This window comes from Rhinoraja longicauda, chromosome 7 (assembly GCF_053455715.1).
Source record: "Rhinoraja longicauda isolate Sanriku21f chromosome 7, sRhiLon1.1, whole genome shotgun sequence".
Lineage (NCBI taxonomy): Eukaryota > Metazoa > Chordata > Chondrichthyes > Rajiformes > Arhynchobatidae > Rhinoraja > Rhinoraja longicauda.
The window spans coordinates 17,881,308-17,894,810 of NC_135959.1; the positions used below are offsets into that span (position 1 = coordinate 17,881,308).

At 49.0% G+C, this 13,503-nt stretch overlaps 1 protein-coding gene across 1 annotated transcript in view; it reads left to right on the top strand.

Annotated features, from left to right (window-relative positions):
- The window catches only part of LOC144595118 (uncharacterized), a 144,930-nt gene that overhangs the window by 121,670 nt on the left and 9,757 nt on the right, over positions 1–13,503 (top strand). Inside the window, exons 36-46 of the mRNA XM_078402195.1 lie at positions 741–830; positions 2,977–3,116; positions 4,323–4,449; positions 4,536–4,616; positions 5,376–5,474; positions 6,550–6,600; positions 6,699–6,884; positions 7,440–7,573; positions 9,004–9,076; positions 12,340–12,411; positions 12,528–12,656. Of these exons, the coding sequence (XP_078258321.1) occupies positions 741–830; positions 2,977–3,116; positions 4,323–4,449; positions 4,536–4,616; positions 5,376–5,474; positions 6,550–6,600; positions 6,699–6,884; positions 7,440–7,573; positions 9,004–9,076; positions 12,340–12,411; positions 12,528–12,656 (1,182 nt within the window). The remainder of the gene's footprint in view (positions 1–740; positions 831–2,976; positions 3,117–4,322; positions 4,450–4,535; positions 4,617–5,375; positions 5,475–6,549; positions 6,601–6,698; positions 6,885–7,439; positions 7,574–9,003; positions 9,077–12,339; positions 12,412–12,527; positions 12,657–13,503) is intronic.

Sequence of the window (13,503 nt, forward strand, 5' to 3'; positions counted from 1 at the left end):
AGAGAGAGAGAGGAAAAGAGAGAGAGAGAGGAAAAGAGAGAGAGAGGAAAAGAGAGAGAGGAAACGAGAGAGAGAGGAAAAGAGAGAGAGAGAGGAAAAGAGAGAGAGAGAGGAAAAGAGAGAGAGAGAGGAAAAGAGAGAGAGAGAGAGGAAAAAAGAGAGAGAGGAAAAGAGAGAGAGGAAAAGAGAGAGAGGAAAAGAGAGAGAGGAAAAGAGAGTTGGGGCAGAAAGAGGGAGGAGTGGAAAGAGAGAGTAGAAAGAGGAACAGAAAAAGCGAGGGATCGAAAGTGAGATAGGGAGGGGGTGGATAGTAATAAATATTTAGAGGCAGAAAGCGAGGGAGGCAGAAAGTGAGAAAGGGGCAGAGAGAGGGAGGGGGGAGGGAAAGAGAGGGAGGTGAGGGAGAGAGAGGGGGGGTGAGAGAGAGAGGAGGGAGAGAGACCTTTCGTCTACATTGTCCTCAGATGGTAGGTGTCTACTTGGGGTGCCCATTGTGGTCCATGTTGATGCGACTAATTTATCAAAGGCTCCTGACCCCACCCATGAGGAGGCTGTGTTTGGCCGAACACCCTGGGTTAGAGACGAGAGACAGAGGGTTACCTCCTCTAAGGAACAGTCTCAGCTACAGGTCCCACCCATGTATTGGCATGCGAGATGTATTGCCCATCGATGGCCAAGAGCGAGCTAACCGAGCCAAAGAAGGAGGCTGAGAGTAACCAGACAAAGTCTTCCTCCTGCAGGGTCAGTGGGTGATTCCGGAAGTCCAGGAGAACCAGGGTCCACGGGAATTCCTGGAGAGAAAGGATCGATCGGAGAAATGGGCTATCCAGGTAATTTTGCTGGATGTTTTGATCAAGATCCAAGCTCTCTTTCAGTCTCCGTCCGGTCACTGTGCATGGTAGATCTGACTGACTCTTCTATACTAGCACAAGGAAAGGTTCTGCAATTAACTAGCACCTGCCACCACCTATCACAACCCAAACATACTACACTCGTAGAAGGAATTTTGCAAATGATCAGACATGCCAACGAATACGCAGAAAAATCTCACAAACAGCAATACCATACTGACCAGAGTCTGATTCAGCAACAAATAATGACCGGCCGGGGCAGTGGTGAGAATTCCCCTGAACCTCTTCGACAGATATTGTGGGAAGGACTCAGCAGGTCAGTGCAGCTTTCCCGGAGAACATGGATACCTGATGTCCCAAAACATCGCGTTTTCTGTATCCTCCCGAGATGCTGCCTTGCCTGCTCAGTTACTCCAGCACCTTGTGCTATATGCAAGATTCCAGCATTTTCAGTTCCTTGTGTCTAGATATTGTGTGATCTTGGTTCTAAAGAGGATATTTCCTACATTGCAACATATCCGATGGTGTGGCACTCCCTCAGTACCGCTCTTCCCACAGTGTTTTCTCAGAACATGGTATGTAGGTTAATTTGACTGGGTAAATGTAAAAAATTGTCCCTGGTGTGTGTAGGATAGTGTTAATGTGCGGGAATCGCTGGGCGGCGCGGACTTGGTGGGCCGAAAAAGCCTGTTTCCGCGCTGTATATATATGATATGATATGATATGATATGGTGACGTGTTTGAAACATAGAAACATAGAAAATAGGTGCAGGAGTAGGCCATTCGGCCCTTCGAGCCTGCACCGCCATTCAATATGATCATGGCGGATCTTCCAACTCAGTATCCCGTACCTGCCTTCTCTCCATACCCCCTGATCCCTTTAGCCACAAGGGCCACATCTAACTCCCTCTTAAATATAGCCAATGAACTGGCCTCAACTACCTTCTGTGGCAGAGAATTCCACAGATTCACCACTCTCGGTGTGAAAAAAAACTTTCTCATCTCGGTCCTAAAAGACTTCCCCCTTATCCTTAAACTGTGACCCCTTGTTCTGGACTTCCCCAACATCGGGAACAATCTTCCTGCATCTAGCCTCTCCAACCCCTTAAGAATTTTGTAAGTTTCTATAAGATCCCCCCTCAATCTTCTAAATTCCAGCGAGTACAAGCCGAGTCTATCCAGTCTTTCTTCATATGAAAGTCCTGCCATCCCAGGAATCAATCTGGTGAACCTTCTCTGTACTCCCTCTATGGCAAGAATGTCTTTCCTCAGATTAGGAGACCAAAACTGTACGCAATACTACAGGTGTGGTCTCACCAATGCCCTGTACAGCTGCAGCAGAACCTCCCTGCTCCTATACTCAAATCCCCTCGCTATGAATGCCAACATACCATTCGCTTTCTTCACTGCCTGCTGCACCTGCATGCCTACTTTCAATCACTGGTGTACCACGACACCCAGGTCTCGTTGCATCTCCCCTTCTCCTAATCGGCCACCATTCAGATAATAGTCTGCTTTCCTGTTCTTGCCACCAAAGTGGATAATCTCACATTTATCTACATTATACTGCATCAGTTTGCTCAGTATCACCCCTCAGACAGGGCACTCCCTCAGTATTGCCCCACCCACAGTGCGACGCTCCCTCATACTGCCCATCCCACAGTGCTGCACTCCCCTGCCACAGTGTGGCGCTCCTTCAGCACCGATGTGTTTTTTTAAATACTGCCCTTCATAGAGGACAGTGCTTCCTGGATTACCTATTCAGATCCTGGGCTAGGAAGCCTGCACCCATAATCTACCGAGACTGGGAACTGGTGCTGCTGATCTCAGCTGGGTCATCTCATATACGTACAGTAGGTGAGAATGTGGAGCTGCGGACAAGGGAAGGGTGCTGGGAGCTCCCTGGTACCTCGTCACGGAAGGGTTAAAGGGTTAAAGAGCTCTGCGCTCCCAACCTGGCCTGCACCACAGTCAGCGAATTGACTTCCAGCCCCTGCGACTCGCTGATGTTTTCGTGGAGTGAGGAGATTGCCTGCAGGATGTGAATTCCGCGAGGAGCTTGGAGTTTTAGGGCTTTGAATGTTTGAACCATAGGGATTCTAATAGCTTTGCATTGTCTCCTCAGGTACCACAGGATCTCCTGGCCTCTCAGGGACTGCGGGAAAACCAGGCAACTCTGGCTTTCCTGGGCTGAGCGGTGAGAAAGGTATAAAGGGAGATTCTGGTCGGCCAGGATATGGGATCCCAGGTGACCTAGGTCCAAAGGTGAGTGTGGGCCGGTGAGGAAGGAGAGGAGGTTGATATGTTCATAAATTGTAGGAGCAGAATTAAGCCGCACGGCCCATCAAGCCATTCAATCACGGCTGATCTATCTTTCCCTCTCATCCCCATTCTCCTGCCTGCTCCCAATAACCCCTGACTGGGAGGGGTAACTCAAACACTTACCTAGGGTGGTGTGCAGTGCAATCAGTTGGTTTCCATTGTGTTGGCTAAACCCAGCTGACAAAACCAGTAGCAAAAGCATGAGCAATGGTATATCACTGGCCGACTCAATGCTCCATACTGACTCCACTCCCACTGCTGCTTCTTGAGGGAAACCCCAGGGTCAAGACAGAGCCCTTCACCAAACTCCATCTCCCTTATCACCAACCCTCCCCTCCAATCCCCTCACCAACATCTCATCACCAAGCCACTCCCCTTACCAACTCCATCACCTGTCTCTCCTCTTTCCCCACATCTAGCCATTCCGCACCCCCTCAGCAACCTCCTCCAATCTACTCCTCGCTAACACTCCCCACTCCTCACCCCATGAAGAACCCACCCATTACTCCCCTCCCCAACTTGTTCCCGCTCTCACCAACTCCCACCCCCTCAACACTCCCCCCTCCAATCCCCCACCAACCCACCCTCAACAGCCAATCACCCACGCGTTAAACCTCTCACCTTCTCACCAACTCCTCACCCCACCAACTCCCACATCAAGTCTCTCCCACCCCCCTCACCATCTTCATCACCCACCTCACCAAACTCCCATCCGATCCCCTCATGGTCCTTCTCTCAACCAACCCTTCATCCCACTCATCAACCTTCTGCCTTTCTCACCAACTGCCTCCACCCACTAACTAGCAACCTTCACTCTCAAACCTTTCATCTCTCGCCAGCTCGCTCCCCCTTCACCCTTACTAATCTTCCTCTCCCTCTCACCAAACCTTTCATACTCTCATGAAGTTCCCACCTCACACCAACACCTTCCCCTCCAATTCCCCCGTTAACCCCCATCCCTCTCTCAAACCCATGCTCCCTCCAACACCCTCTTCTCCAACCCCATGAAGAACCCACCCATTACTCCCCTCCCCAACCTGTTCCCGCTCTCACCAACTCCCACCCCCTCATCAATCCCTATTCTCCGTACTCTTTGGGGTCTAGCGTTAAGGTGATGTGTGCCACTGACCAGATTCTGTTGTCTGACAGGGAGATCCAGGTTTGCCAGGTTTTCCAGGTGATCCAGGACTGACGGGTGATTCCGGTTTGCCTGGCTTGCTGGGCACGCATGGTCCAACGGGGCCGAAGGGGAATGTGGGCCTTCCAGGAATTCCAGGTAACCTCACTATACCTGTTGTGTGAAGGAACGTATTTGTTGCTACGAATGAAAGCAGGTCATGACTGAATCCCATCACTCCCCAGGTAATCCAGGACTACCCGGCGGTAAAGGTGACGTCGGACTCTCGGGCGAACACGGCCTTTCTGGAATCCCAGGACACCAAGGTATCTCGACCGTTCCACCCAGAGTCCATCCGTTCATCAATGTCGAGTTACGCACAGCACACAAAAAAAGACCAAGCTGCCCTTCCATCAGTGCTTATACTTCCTCCACCCTATGTCCCTCACTTCCACAGCTTTTGTTCACTCCCTGCCACAATATTAAACGACTCCTCAAGCCCATTCTCATCTGTTAATGTGGTTCCTGGTTCAGTCACTAACTTTGGTTAACTTTGCAGCTAAATGGATTTGTACCATCTTTTGAGTGCTGAACAGCCTTCTATTGGTCCTTGAGTAATCTTTCTAAAACAAAATAAAACTAGAACGAGATGGACGTTAGATGCACAAGAAATGTCCCTCACACCTTGGCCCAGTTAACATGGGTGTGGATGCTATCACTTCTTGTGGCAAAAACATAATCTCAACGTTAAATGTCCAAATTTGCAGGAACACTGCAATGGTTCAATGGTGGTTTATTTGTCACATATACAACTACACAGTGAAATTCTTTTTGCACATATTACACATGCAGGTGCCGCCATTTTTTTGCGCCATTGTTCGACGTCCAAAGTCCAGTCGACCCACTCGCTCGGAGTACTGGAGCAGCTCCCACGAAACGACGAACCTCTCCCCTCCTCGCCCGCCACCTTTGGAAATGTAATGTTGGGATCAATAGGGGCTGGTGACTTCAGGGCATCCTGCCATACAGAACGTGCCAGGTTGTTCCCCAATTATTCCTCTTATTCATCACTTGTCTTGTTGCAGGTTCCACAGGACCTACGGGAACTTCAGGAGTTCAAGGAGAGAAAGGCTCAACAGGTCTTGATGGAATTCCCGGTGCCATTGGCGAGAAAGGCAATTCAGGTAAGCAATACCACACAAGTCCCTTCTTCACTTTTTAAGAAGCAGGGTCTTTGACTAATTTTAAGCTGCAATAGGTGGACTCTTAAACAAGCAAGGGTTGGGAGGCTACTGCAGGTGGAAGGAGGAGATTACAGCCAGATCAGTCATGATTGCAAAGTGCAGTAGGAGGCTCCAGGAGCTGAGTGGCTTCTTGCTGGCCCAATCTACCCATTCACGTAACTAGGACCTACTGCAGTTTGGGCAAGACCAGCCCTGGGAGGGTGGGTACTATAACATAGAGACGTGATGATTGAATAGATTTCTTTCAGTTTGGTGATCTGAAGAAGGGTCTCGACCCGAAACGTCACCCATTCCATCTCTCCAGAGATGTTGCCTGTCCCGCTGAGTTACTCCAGCTTATTGTGTCTATCGTTGGTTAAAACCAGCATCTGCAGTTCCTTCCTAAACTACAGATTTTATTTGAATGATGGGATACTCTGAGAGTTTGGAGAGATTTGACACAGAAGAACTGTCCAAGCCCTGTCCACACACAGTTATGGCCTGACCCCAGCTCTGTGCCCCAACTCCCAACCACTACATCCTGCCAGGAACACCAAGCTGGATGCAGAATCTTGCACCTGGCTGGATCATAGTACAGACAACAGCTGTATCCTGGCTGGCTGTTACAGTACATACACCCTGGCTGTAATCAGTCATGGATGGCTGTAATCAGGCAGGGAAGGTTGTAATCCCGCACGGATGGTTGTTACAGTACGGAAATCCTGGCTGTAATCAGTCATGTATAGCTGTAATCATGGAATGGTTGTTATAGTGCAGAGACTCTGGCTATAGTTAGTCATGAATGACTGTAATCCATCAGGGCTGACTATTACAGTACAGGCACCCTGGCGGTAATCAGTCTGGGCGGACTATTACAGTACAGAGACCCTGGCTCTCATCAGTCATGAGTGGCTGTTACAGTACAGACACCCTGACTGGCTGTAATCAGTCAGGGCTGGCAATCACAGTACAGATGCCCTACTGTTATGAACGCCTTTATCTGAAATTCAATCCGTGCATTTTTTGTGAATTCTAGGTTTCCCGGGAAGAGACATGCCTGGACAACCAGGACAGTCCGGACCAAAAGGTAAGTGCAGGCTCCATCAGTAAATGATTCCACTTCTTTCACCTTCAAAACCTCTTATTATTTGCATTGCACTTCATTGCATTGCATTATCTCGACAGGTGTGAAGGGTGACATTGGCTTACCGGGCTTCCCTGGATCGCCGGGAGTTCCAGGCAGGAAAGGAGAACACGGATTCACAGGCAGCAAAGGCAGCTCTGGCGAGCCAGGCCTCCCTGGTCCACCCAACAGGGCTCTGGAGGGCCCCAAAGGAGAGAAAGGTGTTGCCGGAGACCAAGGCCTGTCAGGTAAGTAGCTTGCTTTCATTTATCAGCTGAAAGTCACTGGGATGATGAACTGTTACAATTATACAAACAACATATGGCGCAGCATTAGAGCTACTATGTCCAAGCGCCATGGTCCTGAATACAGGTGCAGTCTGTGCAGAGTGTGCATGTTTCCCCTGTGACCGCGTGGCTTTTCTCCAGGTGCTTCGGTTTCCTCAGTACTGCCCCTCCCCTACTATGCCACTCCCTGAGTATTGCTTCTCCCATTCTGCAGCACTCCCTCAGTGTCTTCCCTCCCACAGTGCGGCGCTCCCTCGGTATTGCCTTACAAACTCTGTACAGATAGCACCCTTTGTCAGGATCGAACCCAGGACTCTGGAGCTGTAAGGCAGCGACTCTTATCACTGTGCCTCTGTGCTGCCCAATATTTTTCTATTGGCTGGAATTGGGCCCTGAAACCAAAGTTGGTGTGGGGAGAGCAAGAGAAATGCTCAGTGTAAACCTGGTAATCTCCAAGCCATCAGATGGGGAGGTTTGTAAGGATGGTCAGTAGTGACGAGCACCTTACTTTTACAGGGCACCCTGGCATACCGGGGCTACAAGGAACTCCAGGATTCAACGGGAGCAATGGAGACAAAGGCCAGCAAGGGTCTCCAGGATTCCAAGGCTTCCATGGGCCGAAGGGAGAATCGGGTTTCCCAGGATTGCCCGTAAGTTACAGTTATGCTTGGTCTAATTAATCCAATCAACGGACACGTCCAAGAAGCTGGGAAAGGTATGAGGGAGGAAGGAGTGGAAGCAAATGATGATCAGGGATGTGGAGACGAGCAGGGGAGCAGGAACATCAGGACCATCACCCTGTGCACTGTCCTTGCATTTCCCAGGCAATGGATCCTTGTCCTGGAAATTCCACAGGTGCCATTATATTCCTCTGGCCTGATCACGACTGACTGATTATGGATCACTTCCATTTTTCTCCCGGCTGGAATTGGGACAAAATAAAAGTTGGTGTGGAAAATGTAAGAGAGATGATCAGAGTAGATTTGATGATCTCCAAGGCATTGAAGTGGGAGGCCAACAGGTCCCCCTGGGATGCACGCTCTGTGGGCTCCACCCCTGCGACTCAATGGGTTAGTCAGCACTGAGCCCTTCAGCCTAATTCGCCCATGCCAACCAAGATGCTCCATTTAAGCTCGTCCCATTTGCCCACATTTGACCTAGGTCCCTCCACACTTCCTCTGGTTCTTCAGGGCTGCACGCTCTGCAGGCTCCAACCCTGTGACTCAACGGGTTGGTCATAGAGTCAACACTGAAACAGGCCCTTCAGCCCAACTCATCCATGCCAACCAAGATGCCCCTTCTAAGCTTGTCCTATTTACCCGCATTTGGCCCATATTCCTCTGTGCTGCGTTTTCTGTGGCTTCAACCCTGCAAGCCAGCCGGTTCCTCTGGGCAGCCCGCTCTGTGGAACTCGACCCGTTAACTTTAATGGGTAGGAAATAAATCAGGTGCAGAAAAACCCTTATCCGAATCTATGATTCTGTCTCACATGTTTCACACTGGGACCAAACAGCATATTAATCTTTCTAGGCAGGTGTCGAGCTGATGGGGTAAAATTGTCCAGGTCAGTGAATCTCCTGCCAGCGATCAGCCAAAGGTAGCAAGCACCCTGTCATTGGACAATAGTTACAGCAGTTAACTGTCTCATGCTAACCTCAGAGTGTTAACTAAGTGGCATTACTGCTATATAGTCATAGAGTCTTACAACGTGGAAAAAGGCCCTTCTGCTCAACTTGCCCATGCCATCCAACATGCCCCATCTACACTAGTCCCACCTGCTTGCTTTTGGCCCATATCCCTCTAAACCTATCCTATCCATTTACCTGTCTAAATGCTTCTTAAACATTATGATAGTATCTTCTCAACTACCACCTCCGGCAGCTTATTCCCACCACCACCCTCAGGTTTCCATTAAATCTTTCCCCCCTCACCTATGGTTCTCGATTCCCCTACTCTGGGCAAAAGACTCTGTGTGTTCACCCGATCTATTCCTCTCATGATTTTGTACATGATTTTGATGGATGAGTTAAAGGTGAGGTCTATGCTGGGTGACTAAATATGCATTGTATCCCCCCCACAGGGTAATGCCGGGCGCCCTGGAGCCCATGGACTGAAGGGTGACCCAGGACCTCATGGAGTTCCAGGCTTTATTGGTTAGTTATTGATTCATTCAACTAATGTATTCCTGGTGTAGCAGTGTTGTAACAAATAAATGGAGTGGTGTACACGAGCTGCACGGGGTTCGATGGCACCCAGAGACTAAGGTAATGCACTAGGCCAGAGGGACGAGGAAGGCTTGGCTTGAGGTGTAGTCCCTGCTGCAACAGAGGAAGCATAGGCTCTGAGCTGCACACAAAGATTATTTAGATAAGATAAAGCAGGTGAGTGATGTTCGGATAAACATGGGACATGGCGCTGGGAAAATATCCTGTAGCGGTTCTTCTATGAATTGACCCAGAGAAGGATTTACATCCACATGGGAGAGCAGATGTGCCTTGCTTTAATGTCATACGTTCATACAACACAGAAAGGGGCCCTTCTGCCCATCATGTCCATGTCGATCATCAAGTACCTATCTACAGTAATCCCATTTACTTGCATTTGGTCTGCTGCCTTCTCTATCTTTGCCACTCAAGTGCTGGTCTAGATATTTTTGAAATGTTGTGAGAAAATGGCTCTCCCGAAGGCTGGTTCCTCAGACAGTGTGGCATCACTAAAGCACAGCCAACAAGACCTAGGGCTGTGGAGGTTTGCAGCTCCCAGCTGGAGAATAATGTGCCAAAAGCACAGTTGGCAGGGAATGAGCTTACTAATGGATTCCGAGGACAAAGAGGGACCCCGCTTGGGGTGGGGGTAGAGGGGGGCCAAGAATAAGTGGGATCCAGCGGTGAGGGAGGTGGTGGAACACCTAGACCAAAGAGGGATTGACATGTCTAATGAGATAGACACAAAATGCCGGAGTAACTCAGCGGGACAGGCAGCATCTCTGGAGACAATAGACATTAGGTGCCGGAGTAGGCCATTCGGCCCTTCGAGCCAGCACCGCCATTCAATGTGATCATGGCTGATCATTCTCAATCAGTACCCCATTCCTACCTTCCCCCCATACCCCCTGACTTCGCTATCCTTAAGAGCTCTATCTAGCTCTCTCCTGAATGCATTCAGAGAATTGGCCTCCACTGCCTTCTGAGGCAGAGAATTCCACAGATTCACAACTCTCTGACTGAAAAGGTTTTTCCTCATCTCTGTTCTAAATGACCTACCCCTTATTCTTAAACTGTGGCCCCTTGTTCAGGACTCCCCCAACATTGGGAACATGTTTCCTGCCTCTAACGTGTCCAACCAATAAAAAAAATTATACGTTTCGATAAGATCCCCTCTCATCCTTCTAAATTCCAGTGTATACAAACCTAGTAGCTCCAGTCTTTCAACATACGACAGTCCCGCCATTCCAGGAATTAACCTAGTAAACCTACACTGCACGCCCTCAATAGCAAGAATATCCTTCCTCAAATTTGGAGACCAAAACTGCACACAGTACTCCAGGTGTGGTCTCACTAGGGCCCTGTACAACTGCAGAAGGACCTCTTTGCTCCTATACTCAACTCCTCTTGTTATGAAGGCCAACATTCCATTGGCTTTCTTCACTGCCTGCTGTGCCTGCGGAGAAGGAATGGGTGACGTTTCTGAGTTACTCCGGCAATTTGTGCCTTTCTTCGATGCATAACCAGCTTCTGCAGTTCCTTCCTACACATGCCTAATGAGTACTTACTTTTGGAATTTTGTCAGTGCCAAAAATGTGGCGACTCTTTGTGTAGTTTGTGTATTGGATGCAACAACAAAAAATTCACTGTACCTAGGTATATGTGAAGTGTAATTAAAGTACCATTGAACTGGGTGGACTGGTGAGAGAAACACGGTATCACACTGGGAATTGGGTTCCCAGTGTTTGGAATGTGATCAGCGTTAGTTAGTTACGAGAGTTAGTTGCAATCTCTACCAAAGCCGTGAATAACAGAATTGGCCACAGGCAATCAAAGCTTCACCATACCGCTCCAGATACTGGGAACGGCTGTACAATCTCTCAGTGTACAACGGCTGTACAACGGCTGTACAATCCGTGCTCTCAGTGGGATAACAGCTAATTCTTGCCCCAAAGATGCCTGTTCAGATTCCTACCCCAGTCCTGCTTATTATTGAAAAAACACTGGCTAGAGATCCCAACTACAGAAATTAGGAGGAAACCACATTAGTTCCAAGGCAGTGTGTGGCCTTCTACTTGTCTCTCCTCTCCTGAGCTTCCCCAGCTTGAGATTTACATCCATCCCACAACAGGAAACAAGAGGATGGGTAACCTGGAACCCAGCCAATGTGTACAGAAACCGGGCAGCAACCTACTTAACCTGACTCCATCCAGATGGAGCTTGCACTGCGTGTTCGGTGGTTGCGAGGAGGAATCTTGGGGACAAGGGCTGCCCACTACTACCCAGGCTCCCCACACCCATGTTTACTTCAACCACAGCCCCTGAGGGCAGATACAAGAGCTTTTCAAGCAACAGAAATGCCACAAATCTTCTCAAGATGTTCCTTTGCCGGTATCAGCTTTGCCGCACATACTGTGAGAATGAAGGCCTTGACTTATAGTATACATAATTATTGCCATGTGGACTGATTTGTAGTCTGTTTTGTAGTTTTAGCACAATCCGCAGGCATTGCCACTTTCATTTCACTGCACATCTTGTATGTGTATGTGACAAATAAAGTAGACTTGACTTGACATTGGGAACATGTTTCCTGCCTCTAACGTGTCCAACCCCTTAATAATCTTATATGTTTCAATAAGATCCCCTCTCATCCTTCTAAATTCCCGTGTATGTAAGCCTAGTCGCTCCAGTCTTTCAACATACAACAGTCACGATCTACTGTACTTCAGAGTGGATCAGCACATGAGGGGAAAGGTAATGAAAAGTCATGCTAATGATCTAGAACGGAAAGGTCAGGAGAGGGCATGGGCTGGCTGGGCAAATGGCCAATGTTATAACTCAACTCCCCTCCCTCCCCTCCCTCCCTCCCCTCCCCTCCCTACCTACCTCCCTCCCTCCCTCCCTCCCTCCCTTCCTCCCTCCCTCCCTCCCTCCCTTTCCACCCCCTCAACCCCCCTTATTCCTCCTTTTTCCCCCCTCCTTCCCTCCCTCCCTAGGTGATGGATTTAAACTTTTAAATGTGAATAACTTTAAAAGTATAACTCCAATTTCAATGAAACTTCTTCCATTAGCACCAAAGCGACGACGGTGAGTAAGGTGGGCCTAAAATTGTCGTGCTACCGTGTACCGTTTTGGCTGTAGTTCAGGAACAAACAAACAAACAAATGAGAGTTTTAGTATGTAGATGTCATTTTGCACAAATATCTTTCCAGGGATGAAAGGCTTTTCAGGGCCTTCTGGATTGCCAGGCACGCAGGGTGACAGAGGACCTCCTGGGAAACTAGGTAAGCTCCATCTCCTCCCCTCGTTCCCCCTCAACCCTCTGGCGCTTCATGGCAAAGCCAGCTCCGGACCCTAATGTGCCGTGCATTCCACTCACAACTCATTGCTTGCTTGGCAGGTGCTCCAGGGCCCCCTGGACCTCAGGGTCCACTACAGATTGTGAACGGCGTGGCTGGATTGCCTGGTCTGCCAGGAAAGGACGGAGTAAAGGGATATCCCGGGTTTCCAGGAGTCAAAGGTGACACAGGTGAGCAAAACCTTTCCACGAGATGCTGGCAAAATATCCATCACACATTTGTTGGCAGCCTTAAGATAATGGACTGAGACTCCTGAACAGGAGTAAGAAATATCAGGGCTAATTCCTCATCTAATCTGCAATTTCAACATGACGTTATCACAAAATGCTGGAGTAACTCAGCCGGTCAGGCAGCATCTCAGGAGAGAAGGAATGGGTGATGTTTCGGGTCGAGACCCTTCTTCAGACATGATCCCATTTCAACATAATCACCAGATCCATCTGATACAGTGTCTTAACATCTTTTGGTCTCAATGCTAAAGGTCCTCAGTGATTGAGCACCAATGAGGTTGAGAATTTCAATGATTCTCCAGCTTCTTTGTGAAGAACTTCTTTCCTATATCTGAATAAAATATTGACGCATCCAGGGAATGCCCCCTGTTTCCAACCCCTTCAACCTGGGGAAACTGCCTCTCAGCACCACCATCGCCATCCCACTTGGAATCCTGTGGCCCAATGAGTCAAAGAGTCAAGCAATTGTACAACACGGTAAAGGGCCCTTCACCCCACTGACCTGCAACCACCCATTTATACTAATCCCACATTAACCCCATTTTTATTCTCCCCACATTCTTATCAACTCCCTCCAAGATTCCACCATTTACCCACATATTAGGACAATTAACCTACTGACCAGCACGTCTTTGGGATGTGGAAGGAAATCAGAGCACCTGGGAGAAACTTATGGTCATATAGAGAGCGTGCGAACTCCACGCAGACAGTGCCCGAGGCCAGGATCAAACCTGAGTCTCTGGAGCTGAGCTGTGGTTCTGCCCCCTTTTCTTTCTCAGCAAGCTAC